The 23,240-nt window shown below is 47.4% G+C and overlaps 1 protein-coding gene across 2 annotated transcripts in view; it reads right to left on the bottom strand.

Annotated features, from left to right (window-relative positions):
* Window positions 1–8,558: 8,558 nt before the first annotated feature.
* LOC144949288 (brevican core protein-like) overlaps window positions 8,559–23,240 on the bottom strand; it is a 44,558-nt gene continuing 29,876 nt past the window's right edge. The window contains exons 2-9 of one of the 2 annotated variants that reach the window (XM_078879228.1): window positions 20,936–22,177; window positions 19,771–19,890; window positions 16,572–16,685; window positions 15,437–15,595; window positions 14,955–15,037; window positions 13,716–13,860; window positions 13,253–13,435; window positions 8,559–12,249 (exon numbers count right to left, since the gene is read on the bottom strand). In XM_078879228.1, the coding sequence (XP_078735354.1) occupies window positions 12,206–12,249; window positions 13,253–13,435; window positions 13,716–13,860; window positions 14,955–15,037; window positions 15,437–15,595; window positions 16,572–16,685; window positions 19,771–19,890; window positions 20,936–22,177 (2,090 nt within the window). In that variant the 3' untranslated portion in view covers window positions 8,559–12,205. The remainder of the gene's footprint in view (window positions 12,250–13,252; window positions 13,436–13,715; window positions 13,861–14,954; window positions 15,038–15,436; window positions 15,596–16,571; window positions 16,686–19,770; window positions 19,891–20,935; window positions 22,178–23,240) is intronic. The other variant, XM_078879229.1, reaches the window with a different exon arrangement.

Genomic DNA, 23,240 nt, shown 5'->3' on the forward strand with positions numbered 1-23,240 from the left:
CCACGAAAGTCACTCGCATGAGAGTGATGTCACTGGGACGCACCGCGCAGCCCAGGCCAATGTGACCCCAAGGACAGATTTCCACCATGCGCTACGACCTCAATAGGAACATTATGAGCACATCCCCTGATCATATTTAATTGTGTGTGTGTGTGGGCGGGGGATAATATTTACATGCAGTGATTTTATTATTGATTGGAGTGCACCATGGTCGTATTGCTATTGTTTGTCTCCGTGGTTGCCACCTTTATTTGGATATTAAATGATGTTTGTACGACCTTCGCTTTCCAAGTGTCTTGCTACGGTCGCCGAGGAGCTTGTCTTGCTGCACCAGTGGAGGCAGTGGAGCTGGGGCCAAAGACCAGAGGAGGGGTCTTCTAGTGCCAGCAGCACGCGCCTCAGTGATATTCGGGATTCCTTGCTACAATTCACGTTTTTTTTTAAGGGCACCCCCGGTGGCAGCTGTCCTTGTGTGGCGCAAAGAGACTCAGCACCTGGCCTGTAAGTGGACATTCATTTGTTATTGGGTGGTGACTGCTGCGATGTATAATCTAAATTGAGTTATTTGCGAATACATTTTTTTAAATTGGACCGCGATGCCGATACACAATAGCCTATTCTTTTCTCATGACGTTAAGGTATCTTGAATGTGAAGCCGACGGCATACATGTATGGCTTATACACCCACAGTAATAACCAGGGCAGCCTGCCGGATTCGAAACGGGAACCTCTACAACACGCATTTCCACATACGTATTACAAGAACTGCTTTATGTGTTTTAGTCTGTTGTCCCTCCCCTGCACCTCCGATTAGCACTGTTGGCTACGTACAGTGCGAAAGAAGTTCAACATACACGGGGAGACTGGACGAGCTGACCGGAGCAGCGGGATGCCGACCGCCCGCCCCCACCACCCACACACACACCCGGGGCTCACCACCCAACCTGTCCTCCGCACGGGAGTTTTTTTTTGGTTTCATTCCGATAGCCTAGAAGCAGGGGCGGTTTCTTTATTAGGGCGATTGGGCGACGCACCACCAATGTCATTCAACCACAGAGTCACGCTAGCCGTCACTGTGCCTCTGGATATAGTCCAATCAGCGTCATGTCACGTTCTGTGGAGCACCGCCTCTTTTTGGGCGATTTCACTCCGGCTGAGAATCGCCCCGAGTGGCCCCATAGACTTACATTCAAACATGTTTTTTTTCGAACGGGGGCGCTGCAATGCATTCTCTATGGCTTCCGGGAGGGCTCGCCCTAACGTGCTTACGTCATCATACGTAAGCACGTTTCATCCAACAATATAATTTGTCGCCACCTAGTGGAATCTTTAATAAAATAAACTTGAGTGGATTGTATATTAATAGTGAGTATAGAAACAAACAAGATGTATTGTAAGAGTCACTTTATTTTTCATTAATATTAAAGAAGTGAAGTTGCCTTTACATGCTTAAGCTGTTAATTTATCCATTGCATGGGTGGACCTTATCCTTATCAATCATCCAGACATTTGCCCCCCCTGAGAGATTTTGCAGGAGCCGCCACTGCCTAGAAGGTTAACTTGTCATCAGTTTCCCATATAACAGAGAGTGGGAGGGGGGGCATTGGGGGTGAGAGTGAACCATCGGGCCCCTGTGCTGTAAGAAGGGTGAGCTCAGCGTGAAGGAAAATCCGATGTAAAAATGATGGCTATGAAGTATTGGCCGTGATGCTATACCAAAACCCGAGCAAGCAAAGAAACCCCATAGGTCAATTATGGCTGAAGATGGATCCACAGTGACTCTGGAATGTGTATCCCAGTCCTATTGTGTAAGAGCATCTCGAAATGTGTCATTGTAAACTCATTCAGGGAAAAATTGCGTGTAGGGCAGGAGACTCAAAATCCTGAGTTCAGTGCATTGGGTGTTTCTTCGAGGTATATGAATGCCAGGGGAACCTACATGCAACCAGGATGGAAATAAAACATTGGCGAGGTAGGCCTTGTGTTCCCTGGACCAGGCCTGTTTAGCCTGGTTTCTCTACCCAGGACCCCATACCTCCCCAGGCAATGAAACCTAGATGAGGTAGGCTTAGTTTCCATGGGACCAAGCCTGTCTCTGCATACAGCCAGCCTGCAGCCAGCAAAGACAATAAACATCTTGAATACATTTTTCAAAAGAAGGAATATTGGAAATGGATGTGGAGAAGGCCAAATGGTGAAATTAAGAACTAGATTAACTTGATTCTAAAGGACAAACCCCCGGAATCTGACACATGTCTGTCCAGAATATATTCAACACAGAGAGTGACCACAGACTGTGAACAAAGCCAAATAGAGGGCAAAACTAATGACAGGAAAATCAAGATAATATATGTAATACAGATAATAAAATATATCTGTAGAATCCAGACTAATTTAATATGGACCCTAGAAGTGGATGTCCAGCATACAGAAATAAATTAAATAGGTGAAAATATATTTTAAATAAAATTATAGGGAATTAAACTTAAAATTTACAACTAAACATGCCCAATTAATATTTACAATTTAATAATTCAAATCAATAATGCACAAATTAATTGTTTTTTCTATCTACGTAACTTTACTGGAATAACCAAAGAATATGTATGCATTTCGAGCCACTTTTTTTCACCAAACCCTCTTTGATACCAGCGGTGAAATGTGGTCTTCATCCAGAAGTGGATCGACAAATTTGTATCATCACTTATTAATAAACATTACACTCAGTCACGGAACCGTTGACACCTCAAACACACAACGCGTGGACTCAAGTGTGACACGAGGATATCTGAAGTGTGACTTTTTAATGACTTTGCAAAATATTCCATACAATGAAGACCACTCACATTGTTTCGTGCCCAACATAAAATAAAACAACAGAGCGATTTAAAGTCTCTCGCTATTTGGAACACTGGAGAGGAAGGAATGAAATTAAGTTTCCATAACTTCTTAACACAGCAAAGCATAATAGCCCTGCTAGCACACAACAGTACGCACAATATTGGTCACTTTTAATAATAATAAAAAAGTGTCAGATTATTGCCATTTTATTCGTTGAAGTTTTACAGTTTAAAATGTTTTCTCATGCGCAAATGGTGAAAAAATAAAGGCAAAAGAAAAAAGCAATTATACGACTAGCGCGCGAACACACAAAAAACTTGTTTAACCACAACGACATTCCCAGACTTGTCTTTTGCTTATTAACATATTAGTTACAAGAGCATTGAAGAGACTTCTTAAATAAAGTAATAATGAACAAAACAGATAATCGAGAATCCGTCTGGAAAGGCTGAAACCTTATTCACCTCCGATGTCCCATGAATGGTTTGAACCACAGCACGAGTTTGTTTTGCTCTCTGGCATTGCAGGACAGACCGTTGATAAATTGATAATTGCTGAGTTAAATAGCCACTTCAGAACCCCCACTTATCTGATGCTAGTTGCCTAAACTAAGTCTAAAGCTTTGATATCAGTACCGTAGTTGTACAGACAGACTTGGACACATGCAGACGTTACACATTCTGTGACCACTCTTACTCGAATCGGTCTTCATTGCTTTCAGCATAATAATTCTCACCAACGCACGCATTGTGTTATATTCACAGTCCACAAATTGTGGGACAGCTCTGCCGTGTAACCATCGTTATAGCTCATTGAAACCAGAGCGTTGGTTTTAATACTAACAATAATCATAGTAATATCTTTGTGAGCGACAACATTCATTTTGAGGACACTGTTCAACTTGATGAAATGAGCTCCTTGGCTTAAAAATTCCAGAGACTTTTTAACAGGAGAGCTTGATTACAGTACCGTATGACCATGCACACTCTAGCAAACTGGAGTTATAATTGTCCTGGTTTTCTTTCTCGTATGCACAGATGAGGGACACTAAAACAAGTAATAGGCTTGAACATGTTTCGGACAAGATGACACGAGTGCTATTGTAGGGCTTCTCAATTTAAAAAAGCATCACCTCGGGACACCAAAGTTGTTCACCTTAAAATTCTCAAGATTTCTGTTGCTATGTTTAGAATAAAAGATATTGGCAGTGTTTCACAACAGTGACTTTAACCTCCTCTTGACGGAATTCCAAAAACGGACATCCGTAAAGACATATATTTTTCAATGAAGACTCTAGGCATTGGGGGGGTATTGCCAGGATTCCTAATGACGCTCTCCACTTGATCGGATGTCGACAGCACAGGTGCCTTGTGGAGATGAAAGAGGAGAAACCTCATGAGATGAGCCTTAATTAACCAACCAAATATGATTGTAGTGGGATATGAGATGATGTGTATGATGAATACTGTATAGTGAATGTAGAGTAAATGCCTTCATATAGATACGCGTGGGTGAGTCCATGTATGGGTAGATTACTTCTTTAGTGTCATTGGTGTTTATATACATACATCACTGTGCGTCAACAATACGGTTATAGTTTTCAAATAACCTGCTTGCATGCACAGGACAGTTTTATTAACACATTTAATCTGGAATCTTCACAGAACACTTGAATGGTCACCTTAAAAAAAAAAGTATTCCTCATGTTGTATGCATGCATACAAACATCGCGGTACGTATATGTGCTTCGTTTTTGGCAATTATATTTCGCTTACAAATATTAAGTATAAGCTGCACTACGTAATAGTGAAGGCTTAGTATTGCCTACTCGTCAATATTGGTGGTTATATTCAGCAGATATCCACGCGTGCATTCTATACAAGAATCCTGTAACGTTTTCAAAGAGAATGCTCCGAACAAGTCACCCCCTTGTGGAGGATTCAGATCGAATGCAAATTTCATACGGAGTCATTCCTTATGCGTGATCACTAAAGTGACCATCAGTCAATAATATTTCATAGGACATCCTACCAGCTACCTGGCGACCATACGTGTACAGGTGTTGTAATCGCAGGATCCATGTAAATAATGGCTTACATGCATGACCAAACGGTTTAATTAAAACATTTAAATGTTAAATATCCTTTGTCCTTCCATAATATATCATAACAAACCTCAAACGTTGAGGGTAGAACGAAGATTGCAGTATAGATGTTGCCGATTAAACGCCAATTACTACTAAATATTACAATAGCACTGTATCATACTGTTGAAAAGTTGCTAAGATAACAGTGCTCACTAAAACCCCAATTTGCAATGGCTCTTAAAACATTCATTTAACAATATCTCAGCACCCAGTTGGGACTTATGGCCAAATACAAAAAGGAACTCACAACCACGACCTTCATGCCTCTGGAACTTCGCGATTGGAAGACCGCACCTATGAAACAATACGCTAGGCTGGCGGCGTGTGTGCCCAAGTCACAAGCTATAACTTTCAAAACGCCGCAATGAATCCTTACACTGTCATCCCAACGGTCACTTTGTGTCGACTTGATCAATAGCCTGGCTGTGCAGGATGTCGTTCATTTCTAGGGGACAAAAAAAATAGGTGTTTGTGGAAGAACACAAAACATAGTAGTAGGTTTTTACCCTTTAAACTGGTACAAAACTGACACCTTTATACAAGGCATCATGTTTGCAATAACCACAACACAAGTAGTCAAAATGCAAACAAAAAGAAACAACTCTGATGATAATAATATGCACTGTCCTTGAAGTTGATTGGTCCATACCCGAGACAGCTTTCCTTAGAGCCTAGTCTCCACTGGTGTTGGACCAGATGAAAAACCTACTACTATATTTTGCCACTGGTAAAGAAGGTCTCATAGTGTAAACACAAAACATGTTTGCAGCGGTGCGTGCGGCGATTGGCGGACATAGATTTTGTTTTTTTTGGGGGGTCGAGGAAATCCTGTGAGGTGTGGAGAAATGGGGTCGCGGCAGGGAGGAGATTTGTGAAATAGTGGCCGAGGATTTTGGAGCCAGGCAGGGACGGGGGGAGGAGGGCATGAATATCACTTTACAAAAATTAATGGGTTCAGCTTGTTACATAGAGTTAAGGACCCATCCATCTAGTACGTACGAATGAAGGGAGGAGGGGGGGGTTAACCCAAATGCGTACGCTTGCGTATGGGGGGGTCTATTGACAATGTTCGTACGCATAGCAAACGGGGGGGGGGGGGGGGTGAAGCCTCGATAATAATTTGTCTACATTGGTCTTTAAATGAGTTAGATAGTCCGGCGGTGGACTGTCTGTTTGCTGAAACACGTTAATATTATTAATCCTTGATCGTTTCTGCGTGGATTAAATATCGTCCGTTCTATAGGATTCGGGGGGGGGGGGGGGGTGTGTCAAGCGTACGTACGCAGGTGGGGGGAGGGGGTGTAAAAAGTCCGCGTGCATACAGGGAGGGGGGAGGGATTAAGTTTTGACAGATTTTTGCGTACGTACTAAATGGATGACCCCTAAGGCTAAAAATGAAAATGGAAACAACTTATGTAACGTTCGTACCTATTTCCATCTTCATTTTAATCGTTGCGTTTTGAGGGTTTGTCATATTTTTCGCCATTTTTTGCTTTTTCTATTTTTTTCTATTTTTTTTCTATCATAGCGATCGGTTTCGTGGTCATTTCAAGCGTTTTGCAAGAAGCAAGAAGGTAACATTTGCAGAACGGTAAAGAACAAAGTCTCAGCTTTGTCAACAAAGTTGCAAAGAAGCAACGCAGCAGCTACACGTCAATGCATTTGTTGTGAGTTTGGCTTCTTGTAAAAAAGTTATGGAATCGCCTGCACGAGCTTCGATATTACCAATGTCAACTCCATGGCTCACACAGCCTCCGAAGTCAGTTTTTTTTTAAACACTGCATTAGCAAAAACGTGGTCGAGTTTTCTGTAATTACAGCAGCCACTAGTGACCATATGTGTGATTAACTGAAGCTCGGTCTCTGTCGATAGCCATTCAATTAAATTGGTCACGTCTGTGAGACAAATTAAGGCTCCCTAGCCAGAACGTTCTTCATCATTGGATCGGTCGATGGGGCTGCAAGCGTTGCCGCTGATCATTTGGTTGATGTGCATATTCACGGTAGGGTTTATTGTGAGCGACACCAAAGAATCAAATTCGATTCCATTCTTTCAAAGTCAACCGCAACAAACGATCCTGCCATTTTCAAATGACAACATTCTAAAAATGACACGCTGTATATATCTTGCAATTGGACATGACTATGGGAAAACAACCCATAAAACCATGCAAGCCCAACGGATAGAAAATGTGCGATACGTGTGAACAAACCGAATTGAGTTACTAGTTTTGAAACTTAAAATAGGGGCCTTTCAAGAATGTATTGACCAAAAACACAACTCAGCAAACAGTCAGTCATGTATCCCCCCCCCCCCCACCAATTGGGATTTTCACTGGCTGACCAGGATGTCACTTCATCCTGTCGAGCGAAGTCTTCTTCACAAGTTTGGTTTGCATAAGAATGTAAGGTTGGGTCTGGTAAAAACCTGGACTATTTACTTGCGTGTGTGAGAACGTCGGAGTTGAAAGACTTTGACAATAATAAATGGGAAAAAACAACAACTACCAAACATGTGGCAACGCTGATCTAAATATTTAACTGTGTTCCTGATGACAAGCCTGCTAATGGAAACCATATTTGTGTGATGCCAGCATTACCGTAACATGCTGTAGCTGAGGCAATGCTTTTTCGACGTATTTGCATCAAGAAATATATTACTAAAACATGTATACATATCAGTGGTAGTCAAGAGGTTTTGAAAATAGGACACAAAGTTAAGACGTCACCTCAGACTATTCCGATGATTTGTAACACACGACTTCCCACGCTGTTCATGTCACCAGTTAATTGCCGTGAGCTGTTACTGTGTTAATAATATGCAAGTCTGTACAGCGTTTCTGTCTTGCTCTCAAAAGCCACCTGACAGCCACACACACACGTAAAGGGACGGTCTCAACGATGGGATGGATGGTCTCCAACATCAGCAAGCACAGCTTTAAGCCAAGCACACACCGGGCTTATGTGTTGCACAACCACGTCGCTCTGGAAATCAACGTAGTCTCCTACAACTGCTTTGTCCACATCGGAGCGAGCAGTTCGCGAGCGTGTGCATGATGAAATACATCGCTACAGAAATAAGAATGTGCACTTGTCAAGCGCCTTTCATAAAGTCTCAAGGAGCCACGAAGAAAGAGGCGGTTGGCAGAATACGAGCCAAAGGGGAAGAAAACTAATGAAGGAGAAACCTTATTATTAAAAAAAGATAGGTTGTTAGTCGAAATTGAAACACTGTCAGCATTGCCCGGGAGCCTGATCTCCAACGGTCGGGATATCTACAACCGGGGAAGGGGGGGGGGGAGACCACCACGGTAAATTCCCAATCACCCCAAGAATGTAACCGACATCGAGGTGTAACATGGGAGGGCAGCATCGACAGATCTTATGGACCCTGCCAGGGCATTGCGGTTGAATTGGCTCGTGAATATAAAGCGGAGCCAGCTCTCACAAGGCCTTGAATACGAGCAGCGTGATCTTAAATAACCGCTCGTTTAAGAGATGGGGAACCAACGCAACAATGCAATAATGGGGGGGGGGGGGGTTATTGCAATGGTGGTCCGAGTAAGTTGCCCAAATCATTGAGCAGATACTTTGAAAGTAGAATCTATCTCTACATCAAGCAACCGGCAGTGCAACTGCTCAAAACCGGTTGCATATACATTGTTGGGTTACATGCAACTGATCGCTCAGGTGTGGACCTGGCTTTACAGCAATGGTATTCAATCTGCACGGTTGCTCCTATCAGCGAATTTACATAAAATTATATTATTGCCACCTGCTGCTGCAGTGAAGGGCGCGCGCCATGACGCTCTGGCAAATGACATGATATTGGCAAGATTGGTTGCTCACCGTTGAATAGAGATGAGAATGATGGACAAAGCTGGGTTTTCTCCAATTTCCGATTGCTCTAGTCGCAACGCACTGGCTATTTGATACAATTCCAGGGCATGATCATCGGCTGCAAACAGAAGAGTTGCTCCATCAAAATGCAAAGCCTACCAACAGCTAAGTGACACGCTGGAAGATGTCTGGGATAATATACTTTAGAGCCACCTAAAATGTGTCTGTTCCATGAATGTATCTAACCCTCCAATCGTCGATATTTTCTTTAGCTGTGCATTTGATTGCCTCCACTCACCTCGCATTGCTTACACCCTGCTAGATGGCGATGGACAAATATATCGGTAAAAGTCTCTTTTAGGATACACATTCCATGCTACTCTGAATGACTGGCCTGGAATCTTCAAAATGGCTGACACAAATATCTGAGACAAGCCAGTCATCTCGTGGATTGGATATTGTTTCAGTAGCGCCGTCACAAAACGAGTGTTCGCCGAAGTTTGTAATCCACGTCAGTGCCGGGGTCACGGTCTGCATTCCTCATGGATCAGAAAGATGTCAATCGTGCCCAAAACATCGCCTGAGTAAGGCGGAAAATCCTACATCTCCATGAAACAAAACTCGCTGTGGTCAGGCTATCTGCGCGTTGTGACGTTGAGCCGGATTAGCTCCAGCCCAGCAATGCGTGGCATCGCGGAAACGACGTGCCCCAGGCACCATTCGTTTCCAGAGCTTGGAAGTCTCACGCAATTGCTCTGTCTCTCACTACGCTGCAGGCCATACCAGACCTGCCCAGAAAGGTGTGGGGGTGGGGGGCGAGGTAAAAGGAGCCGTTTGCACTGGGCCTTGTAGGAATGAAGGCCTCACATCAGGGTTGTTTTATTGCCAAAGAATAAACGGGTCCCACGTGGCATTCTGCCTCAGGCCTCCAGGAACCTCTGGGAATATACTCTTAGGTTTTTCGGTAAAGTCACGTAGGTAAAAAACCTCTGGGAAGCCTTGACCGGTTTGTAGTAAACGGCATAACGGTACAGCCTGCAAATGCGAAAACAGCTCCCATTTTCCCCCATTCCTTGATAATACCTCCCTCCCCCGCAAACCCGCAACTCACCGCCGCTAATCAATCTCACAACCATTGCTGGCCAGGCTTAGGCTTTTCCGTCTCCCAACTTGACAGCTCTGCGTTTTGCCTTTCCCCATCTCATGTGGTATAGCCACTCACCTAGGGATGGCACAATGTTGCTGTGCAGCACTCGCCTAGTTTATGGGATAGGAAGGATGAGTGGGCGTGTGCGTCAGAAAGTATTGTGTATTAAAAAACAATACTTTTAATATTTGTCTGTTTATAACAAACAATGTTGACTAAATTATGCTCTCAAAACAAAGCAAGTGTTATAATTCGGCCTCTCCTTGTTGACAAATATGCTGAACTTAGTAAGCAAATCTCATCAGCATATTGATGCTGTCCGGATTTATATCTAAAATGAGACCTGGTGGACTAGGTAGGGCCAGCCTAATAATAATGATGATATCACGGGACAACTTCACGAGATCATGGAGATGCACAAGGCTAGTGCCAGTCCACCAAAAAGTTGGTCATGGAGATGAGGTTCAAGAGCTAACCTTTTGCTCCAGTCTGAATACAAAGAATAGGCCCTAACCTCCTGGGTCTGCCAGTTTCGAGCAAACAGTTCGACTTTAATACTGCGAACGGGAAAGGTGGCCTTGTCAAAGCGTCCTCCGTCAGATGGAGCCGTATTTAAAAAAAATCATGCAGTCTGCCAGGTGGAAGGTAACGCGTCACTATCACAATCCAGTTATCACGCTGATCAACGAAACCACGAGCTTGCTTTGCTTAAAACAAGAAACAAAACAAAAAACACAGAGTGTAGTTTGCCACCACCTGAAGCCGGAGCGACAATGTGCCACCAGACTTAACAATCGCTCTTGAGGATGCTGGTAATCAGTGACACAGACACGAGGTGGACTAGAGGCAGACTTGCACACACACTGGTCTGGTGAAGCATCAGAACAACGTGGGTAGCGTTTAGCAGGTCTGGCAGCATGGTTCCCTCATCGCGGCGCGTCGAGGAGGTGAACGCATCGGACGGACGGACGTAACGGGGCACAGACGTTTGTCGAGTCGAGTGAGGGCCCAATTCTGAGACCAAAAACGACGAGGGCATTGCCTGGTTTTGAATCGCAGAACAGCGCGATGGTCCCGCATAGAAAACAAAAATTAGGTCGCATGCCCTTCACACCCAGCTGCAAATTAAATACGTTATTCAATATTGCAGGTCGCTAAATAACACGTCATTTGTTTATAACAGTAATATACTGTATTTATACGAAACAATTAAACTGTACTTGAATGCTTGAAGTACAAAGAGACCGTTTTGTTAAGTTGTGGGTACACACACTGGCCTCCATGTTAGAATTCATTGCTACAATTGCCTTCTGGTTCCAGAAAACCTGAAGCAAATAATTTAGTTTGGTTTCCAAATAATACCAAGAAAAAAAATACGTGCCTCCTTTGTCCATCGTTTGCTGCCCAAGTGTTCTGACGACCGTGGCTTTCACTTCCCCGAGCAAATCTGGACGGTGAGGGCACAACAACTAAACCACCCCTAATAAAACAATAGACCGACCCGCAGTCCAAACTAAGCAAGCATGAGTTTACAGGGAATGTGCTACGGAGCGAACCATTTTTTCAGATGGGGGTGACCGAACATTGTTCTGCCCTCTTTCTAGCCACAGAATTTGCCAGCTGACCGTTATTCTACGTATCCATCCCTGAATTAAACACTTAAAATTCAGCTTTGGCCAAGAGCATGGTAAAAATAATAAGGCTAAAGTAGGATGGGGGTGTGGGAGGAGTAGAAGGTAGAACGTCAACAATGTAAAAAGTGCGTCACTCTATATTGTTGTAGTTGGGCAGTGTATAGTAGATGTTCAAAGGGGATTGGTTGGTACCACATGGGTTGGAAAGGCTACCAGTATCCGCCATGGGCAGAAAGCTTAGCACACATACTCTCTGTTCTATAGACACACTTCATATTTATGTTCATATTCCATCGACGATTAATTTCACATTCAGTTGTTTCCCTTCTGAAACAATATTCTCCATCAAATTTAACACGGTGACCTTTTTCGATGACCTTTTTCGTAAAAAAAAAAAACTACCACGGTGTTCTTGCTATCAGACATATTCGTGACGTAATGTTAAAATTCTTTAAAATAATCATTGGTAGCATTTGCCCCCCTAGGTGGTACCAATGAGCCATTTTTGGGCCAACGGCTCAAGGGCGAGACGTGGTGTACGACGTTTGGATCGTTCCTGGGTGGGCACCGTGGGAATGTGTGGAGTCTTCAGTGGGGTTCACTGGAGGGAATATCTTTGTGGAATCCGATTGTAAGTTCCGGCTGTAAAAGCAAACAAAAGAAATATTAACATGGGAAGACATTCTGACAAATTGCATTCAAGTGACTTGTTCAAGCACTGTACACATTTAAATGTAGTGTTCAACTCAGAGCTGGGATATCCAATCATTTAAGGAATTGATTCGTGATTATTTTGTTTGATAACTCTACAAATCCGATAACATGGAAATGGTTGGAAATAAAAGTTTCAAATCTCCTCCCACTATTTACCGTGGGACTGGAAGTAGTGGGTGAGGCTTAATTTGTGTCGCGGACACAGTCAGCCGTGTCACAGTGCCTCCAATCAGCACGGTTGGCTACGTACGGTGCGACAGAAGTTCAACGTACATACTTCCCCGCACCTCTGTATGGTGCTCTAAGTGGTGGATGCCATTATTAAATGGGCCTGATCCAGATGTATTCTGGCAGATTAACTTACTTACTCTTCTTCATCCCCTATGGGACAAAAAGCTACGATGACCTCTCTCTATCTTTTCCTGTCCTACTGGGAGATTAAAACACGTCTTAATGAGATTTAAAGTTTAAACATTTTGTTGTTAAAGGTTTTGCCTAATCAAGGTTGCACAAACTTAATACATGAATGAACTACTGGAAGACATGCATTCTTCAGATTATAAGACACAATGCAACTTTTGTCTTAAAAATACATGGGAAAAGTGCTTCTTATAGTCCGTGGAACACAGTAATTGTATTGATGATGGCAATGTGAGCTTTGGAGTTTGTGTGTTCTTGTCGTGGTCGTGAAGATTTTTTTCCGGGTCCCCCGGTTTTTCCCTCCACATTTATAAACATGCGTTTAAGAGCTGCTATAAATTTCCACACGATCAGCCACTTCGTTGAGCTATAATTTGTGTCCAGGTCGCTTCTGAAAAAGAGCTACATAGCTAAGTGGGCCCTTACCCGGTAAAAATAAAAAGTAGTTTCGAGTGTATTTCAGAGAGAGAATCGAGCTTGCGTCTCCGAGCGAGGTTCGCCCAAGACTCACGGTTGATGCAGGTGATGCGTGGCTCGTCCCACTTCCCGTCTGGGTGGCAGCGGATGACGGGGAAGTGCCTCTGGATGAAGCCCTCGCGGCAGTGGTAGCGGACGATGGCGTTGATCTCGTAGCGGCTTTTGAGTCGCCCGAACGTCATGGCGTTCTCCACGATGGGCGGAGGCCCGCACGACACTGCCAGGGTGGAACGCGCAACACGCACGGTGAGAGCGGGAATCAAACTCGGGTTTCAAGGTTCGTAGCTACAGGAATCAAACTCCGGTTTCCAGGTTTGTAACGAAGTAGAGTAGCTCCTGCACCACTGCTTCACACGGGGACACACGCACGCATACATACAACGATTCGTTAAGAGATGTAAGTGGAATTGTAATACTGCTCATGCACAAAAGTGGAAAAGGTTTTGCGTTGGAGGCAAGGGAAGAAGGTCCACCACGTTCTGGATTTGAACTCTCACCCGCTCCGCGCTTGCACGTGTAGGGGAGGTAGTAGTTGCAGGGGACGTCGTTCCACTGGCCGTCCTCGTGCCAGATCATCACCACGCAGTCCTCGCCATCAAAGAAGAAGCTGTCGGGTTGAGCTGGCCTCCAGTTTTCGTATTGCTGCGAAATGCGTTTTCAATAAAATAGTTGAATTTACAGGGATGGTGGCGGGGAGGGGGGGGGATGATGAATTTGCATTGATAGGGGCACCTGGCTTAAAAAGTCAAAGCACCTCACATCGCATCCCATCTCCATGCAACTGAAGGCAGAGGAGCGACGCTCACAACAACGAACGGAGCACCGGGCGGCTAAAATGCAGTAAGTTGGCAGAGTAGGGGGTACAGCTGGTGCATCTACCAGTCACCTCACTCAGCCAACCCATGGCAACTGGGTCTGTCTCATGACCTCCTGTCAGCGAGCCTTCGACAAAGTGCACCTGGCCTGGCACAGGTGCAGTGGTGACGTCATTGAGTGGCGAAAGGCGAGTGTTGGTATTGGTGTACACAGCACTAGGCTGTAAGTGATTTTTTTTCCCTTCAAATTGAACAATAATCGAGACACGCATCAATTGGCCCACTTTCCTTTGAATAACATCGTGGGATGTGTAAATTCCACTGTGACACCGTCGTGCACTGTTAGCACCCCACGCTATGATCCGAGCCAGTCGGGTTCGAATAATGTGGAGTGACTCCCGACACAGCGGGCTTCAACAAATCGGAGTCTTTGATTCCTTAGGCAGGAGACACACAGAGGTCTTCCAGTATTCCCTTCGCTCCAAGCGTCTCGAGATTTCACGTCTCCACCCCCCCCCCCCACTTATGTATCTCTCGTGCCGCTTTCTCGAACGTTCCTTGACCCCCTTTCCCTCCAGCCAATCACCGTCCCACTTCCTCTCACGCACCCCAACCGACCTCCCTGTCAATCATCCTCCATTTCCCGTTCTTTCCATTTTGTATTTCTCCACCAATCACTTTAAACTCGCCACCTCTCACCAGGCCCGTTAATCGCCAATCAGAGGGCTCGCTTTTACGTTCCTGATCATCCGTGTCACGTGGTGTCCACCACGTCAGATGAGCGTCGTTGTCAGTGATACAATCGCCACAAAATGTAAAGGATGTAGAATTAATATCAATAACGCCCACGGCACCGTGCACAAATACTGCACCAGTCCAACGGTCAGATGCGTGATGTTGTACTGGAATGACTGTACCCACCAGGGTGTGTCCGTCGCTCCAGCGGAAGTCATGCTCAAACATCTTGTCGTTGAGACCGATCCACTGGTAGTCCTGGGCCATCCCTGTCTCGACACGGCGCCAGGCAGAAACAGCGACGCGACTTGAGTCGACGCGCGCGTGCTCGTGTGCGTGCACGAGTGTGCGTCTCGATTTAAAGCTTTCGTGACCGCAGGGATTTATATTCTTGGTTCTTTCGGTAAAGTCACGTAGAAGGGAAATAATACAATAATAAAAATCAAACAATAAAATGATCACGACGTTTCGATTGCAACACAAGCAATCATCATCAGGTGTGAAAACCACAGCTTGTGTCGCAATCGAAACGTCGTGAAAATTTATTATTTTTATTATTATTATTTTATTATTTCCCTTCTACGTGACTTTACCAAAAGAACCACACACGCTCGTACGCACAGAGGCGCGCGTTGAATTTTGCGTGGAGCTCAAAAAAGGGCCCTCACGGTTTATGAATCGCTGCTCTTCCGACGACAGGATGCTGGCGAGGTGAGAGCCGTGCAGTCGGCAGTCGCGCTCCGCGTCCTCCCAGTTGCGCCGCTGCGGGAAGAAGTTGTAGCAGTGTCCCTGGAACTTCTGCCACCCGACCTCGCACTGCTGCGTGTCTGCGACGCAGGCGGTGGCGGCAGCAGCAGCAGCAGGAGGGAGGTGAGAAGGGGACAAAGAGGTGGTCAGAGATGGTGGCACGCGGCCACACGCGCATGCCCGTCAAACACTTTTCAGTGCCTGCCTCATTACAGACCAATTAAGACCTTGTGTTGGTCACCCCGTGCCCTTATACATCTCGGCGTTCATCCTACAAAGCCCGAATTGAAACGGGCTGTACGCCGTATGGACCTGAAAACTCAATTTCCCTGCACAAGAATACGGGGTAAACCGTGTGGGTTGACAGGTGTGCACACGTCAAAAAGTTGGGCAGTCGATTGAATTGTTTCAACATTTCAAGTCACGGTGAAAAATAATAATCCTGTACTCCCCCCCTCCCGTTGTTTGTAAAATTCGGTAATCACCCAGAATGCACGTGAGGGTTGAGCGTGCTTTGACGGGACACTTTGTAAAAAGCAGGCGTTGCTTGCTTCTGCTGTGACATTAGCACATGATGATGGGGGTACAACAATGAATTATTGAATCTTTCTGTGCGGTGCTTTCAGTGTCACCTCCTCTTATGTGTGGGGTTTCTCCAGGTACTGTATTCTGGTTACCCTCCCCCTCAACGTCCAATGCAGTACCCCCCCCCCCTCCGGAAATAAGTCTTTAGTGAGGCTTTCCTGGATATGTAATGGGCGTGATTATTATCAGTGCTCCCTGTACTCTTACCGTATTCTCCGTATTATAAGTGACTCTTTTCCCCCTGTATATGAAAGAAAAATTTGGAGGGTGCGTCTATTATAGTCTGGCATCTGCGTGCTTGTGTGTGTTTGTAAGACCACATTTGGGACCTAAGGCATTCCTGAAAGTGGCCGTTGATGGGAGATCACATTCAATGCAGTCTCTGATGATGCATTTGGACATCGGACTGACAAATCGGTCTCTCCGCCCAACCGACAACGCGGCCAAACGATGCGACTGAGCAAAACTCACCGAGCTCACACAGGGGGCCACCGTAGCTGGGCAGGCACAGGCAGGAGAAGGAGTGGATGCCATCCACGCACGTGGCTCCGTTCCGGCACGGGCTGGAGTGGCACTCGTCAATGTCTGCAACACACACCACCGGCGCACGACGCGCGTTAACGACGGCGACTCTCATGTGATGCAGAGAGAGAGAGACACACACACATGGACACTTCTTCTTTCGTACGGCTGCTGACGTAGATGCAGAACGACGACGACAATTTCACATGCCGGTGGTCAAGCCCAGACAAGCGCGTCAGGGGTAGCGCGGTGCATCGCTGTGACGTCTCCTTCGTATTTGTTGATCGGGGCATTGCGTCGTTCTACGTTCTACTCTGTTTTGGATGACCACGGTCGCACACTGAACACGCCGAGGTGTGCATCAGGCGTCTGCATCTCCCATGGTTTGTGCAACTACGATTTAGGGTGGATCGTGGGCTTCGTGGAAGATCAAGCCCACGGATCCTCTTCGTTGAGTCTTTAACAACGTGCTTGTTTGTGGGCACTGAGGAAGGGAGACGAGAGAGAGAGAGAGAGACGGTGAGTGCTTGAAAAAGGTGTCAAAGACGAGGAACAACGCTGAGATGGACGTTGGGAAAATCTCGCCGAGAGAAAGGAGGCGGAATGTAGAGGTCAGATTTGAAGCTTTCGTGACTGCAAGGATTCACATTCTTAGGTTTTTTCGGTAAAGTCACGTAGGTAAAAAATCTAAATTAATAAAAGTAAAATAAAAATAAAATAAAAATCACGACGTTTCAGAGGCAACACAAGCTTCCGTCTTCAGGTGCTGTGACGGTTCCACCTGAAGACGGAAGTTTGTGTTGCCTCCGAAACGTCGTGATTTTTAATTTATTTTAATTTTACTTTTATTAATATTGATTTTTACCTACGTGACTTTACCGAAAAAACCTAAGAATGTAGAGGTCAGATCCTTCGTGAAGGGCTCCTCGTTCTCGAGAATGGCGAGGGAGGCGCGAGCCGCCGACGGTTTGGGCACGTGTTGAGAAGAGGCGAAGAAGACGGTGTCTGCAGGGCTTACGGAGATGTCTCCGGTACAGCGCAGAGGGAGCAGAGAGGGTGGCACCCGAGGGCGCGGTGGGAGGGAATCGGTGGAACGAGGTGCGATGACAGTGGACGTGCCACGTGGAGAGAAAGGGAGTAAAATCCGAGCAGCCGCCCCTCCCGCGCTGTAACCCTGCTCGTCTTTGAACTCACTCCTCGATCGGTTGTTTGTCACGTGCACAATCAGCAATGCGATGCAATATTCGAGTTTCAAACCATCCTCCGTCACAGCCGCAGGGCAATGCGAAGTTCACCCTGGTGTGCGAGGTGGCGTTGTATACAGATGGCGGCTAACCATGGCAAGCCCGACTAGCCGCGGGGAGAACTGGTGCAGTGAACCGAAGGGTCCGGCCCGCTGCTACGCCAATGGAAACCCGTCCGGTGTTTTTCTCGATACCCCATCAACGTTATAAACACGTCCAAAGCGCGAAACGCAACACCACTTCACGTATGTTATCTTCTACTGCGTGTCGCAATGGCACCACGGATGGCAGGGCGATCCATTCGGAGGCATCCCATGAAACCAAAAGCGAGAAGTCATCGTGAACTTGACATTATAATTCAAAGCCTTTGTACGTCTCCCACCAATCTCAATATAGCTATCGGTTCTGCGAACACTCGGCCGGTGGGCTTTTCCCGATGTAGCCGCCGTTGTGTGTTATTGTTCACAACCGTCCAGCGATGCGTACATATCCTGGGCTCATTGGCATCTCACTGGGACTGTGATGTGACCCCCACGAGAAAGAATCCGTCAGGGGTCATGCCAACTGAATGCGGTGGGGGGGGGTGGAGCGGGTGGGGGGTGACCGATTGTTCCACCTCAACCAATCCGATTCACAGACGTCTCTCCTGCATATTCTTGGGTTTTTTCGGTAAAGTCACGTAGGTAAAATTTTTTTTTATAAAAGTAAAATAAAATAAAAAAATATATAATTATTTTATTTTACTTTTATTCATTTTAATTTTAATTTTTTTTTACCTACGTGACTTTACCGAAAAAACCCAAGAATATGAATCCTTGCAGTCACGAAAGCTTCGAATCTAGAGTCTCTCCTGCAACCCGTCACGTCCCGCACGAGGGCCAGCCATTGGAAATCAGTGGGGCATCTGTGATTGGATCAGCGTGCACTCTGGGCAAGCGGGTTCCACCTGACGCCTTTCCCCTCGGCAACACACACGCGAGGTGGCGCTCCATCACTGCGCTCTGGGGGGAAAAAATTAACCCGTAAAAACAAAGTTTTTCACTATAAATCCTTTATATGCGTGGCATCGGTTTTATTTTATTATTCATTTCTGTTTTTTCTTGAGTAAGAGTTTCATTTTGATCACATTGGTATTTTAAATAAAATATGAAAAAAAATTTTTCCTAAAAAGTGGAAAATTTTGGAAAAAATTTTTCACGAAAATAAATTGTCACGCACAACGAGTCTGTGTGCAAAATGTCAGCTCGATCAGATCACGACCGAAAGATTTGCACGGTCGTAAGCGCGCAAGCAAGCAAGCAAGTGAACTTAATATAAAGGATTTAAAAACCCAGCTGGCTCAAACGACATGTACTCCTGATAAAATTATACATCGCGGAGCTCAGAACGGGGGGGGGGGGAGGGGGACGGTTGGACAGAGCCAAATAAATACAAATCAGATTACATGATGGGATTTGCGTGCAATCATAGCGGACCAGGCTGGGACCATCACCGGGCTTAATCTGTAAGCGGCTGCGTGGCTTTGAATGCCAAATCTCAGCAGGTCTGGCTTCGGGCCCTGACACCCCGACGCAAGTCATAGCCAACGAAGCCGCTTAGCCAGTGGTAGTGCTACCCATTAGCGGGGCCCTAAATTAACTCATTAAAAACAAATGTGAATGTATAAAGCGCCCTTAATCGATCGTTCTCAGGGCGCTATGCATGGCAAAGGCGGGAAACGGTTTAACGTCAACCGAGGAAAGAATGGATGCGGTCTAGGGTGGACCATGAGTATTCTTAGGTTTTTTCGGTAAAGTCACGTAGGTAAACGTGACTTTACCGAAAAAACCTAAGAATATGAATCCTTGCGGTCACGAAAGCTTCAAATCTGGACCATGAGTGTGAGTTCGAGAGAGAGGAAGCACCGATTTGGCAGGTGTCGCCCGTGTAGCCGAGCGCGCAGTGGCAGACGTGGAGTCCCCCGTCCGTGTCCGTGCATGTGGCTCCGTTCAGACACGGCACCTCGGAGCAGGAGCCCTGCATGGCTGCGGCAAGGAGTTCAGAGGACACGGTGAAGGCACAAACACTGCCCGAGTTTCTCCCGCCATTTTAGTAGTGCGCGTGTGTACGTCAGCAGTCCTATTTAACTTTTTGGTAATTTCATCAGGTAAGGCCCACTTGCGCTATAGAAGCGACCTGGCCAAAAGTGATAGCCTAACGAAGTGGCTTGTCGCGTGGAAATTTCTCGCAGCCAAATGCAGTTGGGCACACGGCAGTTCGGCGGCGATCGGCGGGTCACCCGTGGTCAGGCTCAGGATGGGTCCTGCCATATCTTCCAGGACGTCTAGACGGCGTGGAAGAGTAGGCCAAATATATTCTGGAGAGGCTCGCTCTAGTGGTGGTCATTTCACCAGCTGCGGCGTGAACAACTAATTTCAGGGCAGTGTATTCATCTTCTTGGTTCTTTCGGTAAAGTCACGTAGAAGGGAAATAATAAAATAAAACATCATAAAATAATTCTCACGACGTTTTGGCCACAACACAAGCAGCCGTCCTCAGGTGAACAACAGGTCTGTCGGAAAGACAGCGTCTCACGTCGTGATAATTATTTTATTATGTTTAATTTTTATCATTTTATTATTTCCCTTATACGTGACTTTACCGAAAGAACCAAGAAGATGAATCTCTGCAGTCACGAAAGCAGCTTTAAATCGAAAAATTCAGGCAGTGCCTTTACCCTTTACACGTACACGGGTAGCCCTCTGTCAGTCCACTGCTGGATGAGGGCCTCCGTGCGGGTTGGTAAATGTGAGGTGGAGTGACTGCGCTGCCCTCCACTACCCACAACGCCTATCGCATTGTGGTCACTCAAACAAGCACCACCCAGGCTCTAACCTGCTTAGCTACCGAGAGCTGGTGAGATCTCGGCCACATTCAGGGGGATTAGGCGCGGCTTCTCTTGGCAGCGGTGGAGAATTCTAATCATCTAATTAATCATCCATTTCATATATAATTCGAATTCATATTTGATGAAATACGTCACCAAAGGCACCGGAGATCAGAAACAACAAATGCAGCGGTTGCACAAACCTCTCAGAGTCTCCGAGATGGCTTCCTCCACCACTGGAGCACTCTCCCCCGGCCCCAGCTCCTGCTGCACGTCCGCTCTCTCCGTCGTCACCACGGTGTCCTCCGCTCCATCGACGACGACGCCGTCGCGATCCTCGGCGACGCTGCCCTCCGTCACGCCGAGGGGTGCAACGGTCGTCTCCGGAACGAGGCCGGAGGCAACCTCGGTCTCCGCGGGTACGGAGGGGGGCGCCGTTGCAAAGACAACGACGCCGCTGCCGTCTTCGGGACTGGGTGCTGGGGTGAGGAACTGCCCGGGCTCCACGGCGCTGTGGTCGGGGATGAGTAATTCTGGGACATCCGGAACGGGAGTGGATCCAGATTCTGGACCCTCGGCGGAGCTCTCGTTGAGCTGACCCGGAAGTCCTTCGACTGGTGGTGCGACGATCGACACGACCTCCTCCTCCTCCTGCTGCTGCTGCTCATCTGGCGTCGACCCCACGGTGATGCCGCTCGTCTCGTCAGGAACCAACGCCGGCGGAATTTCCGGCAGAGCGGAAGGCACCGCGCCCACGGTGGAGGCCTCTCCATAAGCGACGCCCGATCCAATTCCGGACGACGCCTCGGTGGTTGAGCTTTCGGCCGAGGTCAATGGGTGCTCGTCCGAAATCCCCGGAACGAGGTGCTCCTCTCCGTACGGAATGACGTCCACCGGTGGGACGCCCTCCACCAAGGTCTCGTTCTCCTGGCCGCTCTGCGCCAGCCCCCAGTCCTCCCCCTCCACCACGGGGCCCTCCGTGCCGCCGCTGCCCTGCTTCATCACGCCCGTCTCACCGAGAGACTCCGCAAAGTCGTCGTCTCCCGACGCCACCGGCACGAGCTCCGCCCCTTCCCCGTCTCTGTCCGTCCCCGTCCCGGCGGTGGCGGTGGTCGCGACGACCGGAACGACCTCCCCGGAGCCCGGGTAGAGCTCTCCGCTCTCGTCCTCCTCGGGCGGAACGGACTCGACGCTGGGCGTCAGCGACGGCGGTGCCACCCACTCCGGGTCGAATTCGCCGGCGCCCGACGCGTCGTCCGGCGGCGTGTGCGTGGGCTCGGACGACGGCCTGGCGGGCACCTCGGTGGTGGGGCCCTCTCCTAGAAGCGTGGGGCCGGGGGGAGCGGGCGGGATGTCGCTGGGTCCTTCCCCCGACGGCAGGCCTTCCTCGCCGGCTGGCACCGCGTGCTCGCTCTCGGGCAGCGGCCCCTCGCCAGATGCAAGCCCTGCCGAAGAGAGGCGCCAGCATTACGTCTTGGGTTTTACGGGCAGAATTAGCAAGATTTTACGCGGCGACATCGGGCCAACGTTGGCACGCACGGTTGTAACTGTTGGGCCAACGTGGGCCTCAACGTTCCATCTTTACTGGGTGCCCATTATGAGACGTATTCATGTACTGCTTTCTCGCTTCATCGTCGCGCATTGTACAGTTTACGCGATGTTCGTTTGTTGCAAGAAGCGTGTGCGGCGACGTTTATTTATTCAGCTCACGGACAGACGGGCGGAAACCGCATTCTGGCGGCGGCGTCCCGGTGTCTCATCGGGCCTCCTCGTCGCTCCGCATTTTTGTTCTGTTGTCTTAAAAGACGCCGGCCTCAGCGAGGCTCTCTGCCACATGAGCAACTCTCGCTGTGGTCCCGAGCAGTCAGAGCAGGAGGCTGCAAAGCCACGGACAAGCGCCCTAGTGTTTTGCTTAAACCCATGTACGGTTACACCCGTCTTGAACAAACAGTGCCGGGGGCTTTTCTTAAGCTCACGCCCGCATCTATCATTGTCACCGCCAAACGCTGCAGTGGAAGCATAAAAACATAAAAACACACACAAAGAAACCGCGGGACTTGGTGGCGGTGTGGCTGGGTGGCCGAGTTGTCAACTGAGCCGGTGTTCATGCGGGTGATGGTTTGAATTATTGTGGACATTGCCAAGGCGATTCATCTGCAGTGCAGTGGACAATGAAAGGCCCCCATGATGTAATTCGCAAGAGCAGACCGCTCTTGTGTGTCCATGGAAAATCCCAGACTGTGAAAATTAGTTCCAATTAGTGTGTGACAGTTAGTGCCTATCGCCGGATATGTTGACTACCTCGCCTGGTATACAGGAGGTCGTGGGTTCGATCCCGATCCTGACGATACCTGTACATTTGGAGTTTGCGTGTCTCTCTCTTTCTCTCTCCCCATAGTCGCGTGGATTTTTCTCCGGGCCCTCCGGTTTTTCCCTCCACATTTAGAGTATTCGGCTGCAATAAATTTCCCTTTGTTTGTGCTACCACTTGTGATGGCCACGTCACTT

This window comes from Lampetra fluviatilis, chromosome 53 (assembly GCF_964198595.1).
Source record: "Lampetra fluviatilis chromosome 53, kcLamFluv1.1, whole genome shotgun sequence".
Lineage (NCBI taxonomy): Eukaryota > Metazoa > Chordata > Hyperoartia > Petromyzontiformes > Petromyzontidae > Lampetra > Lampetra fluviatilis.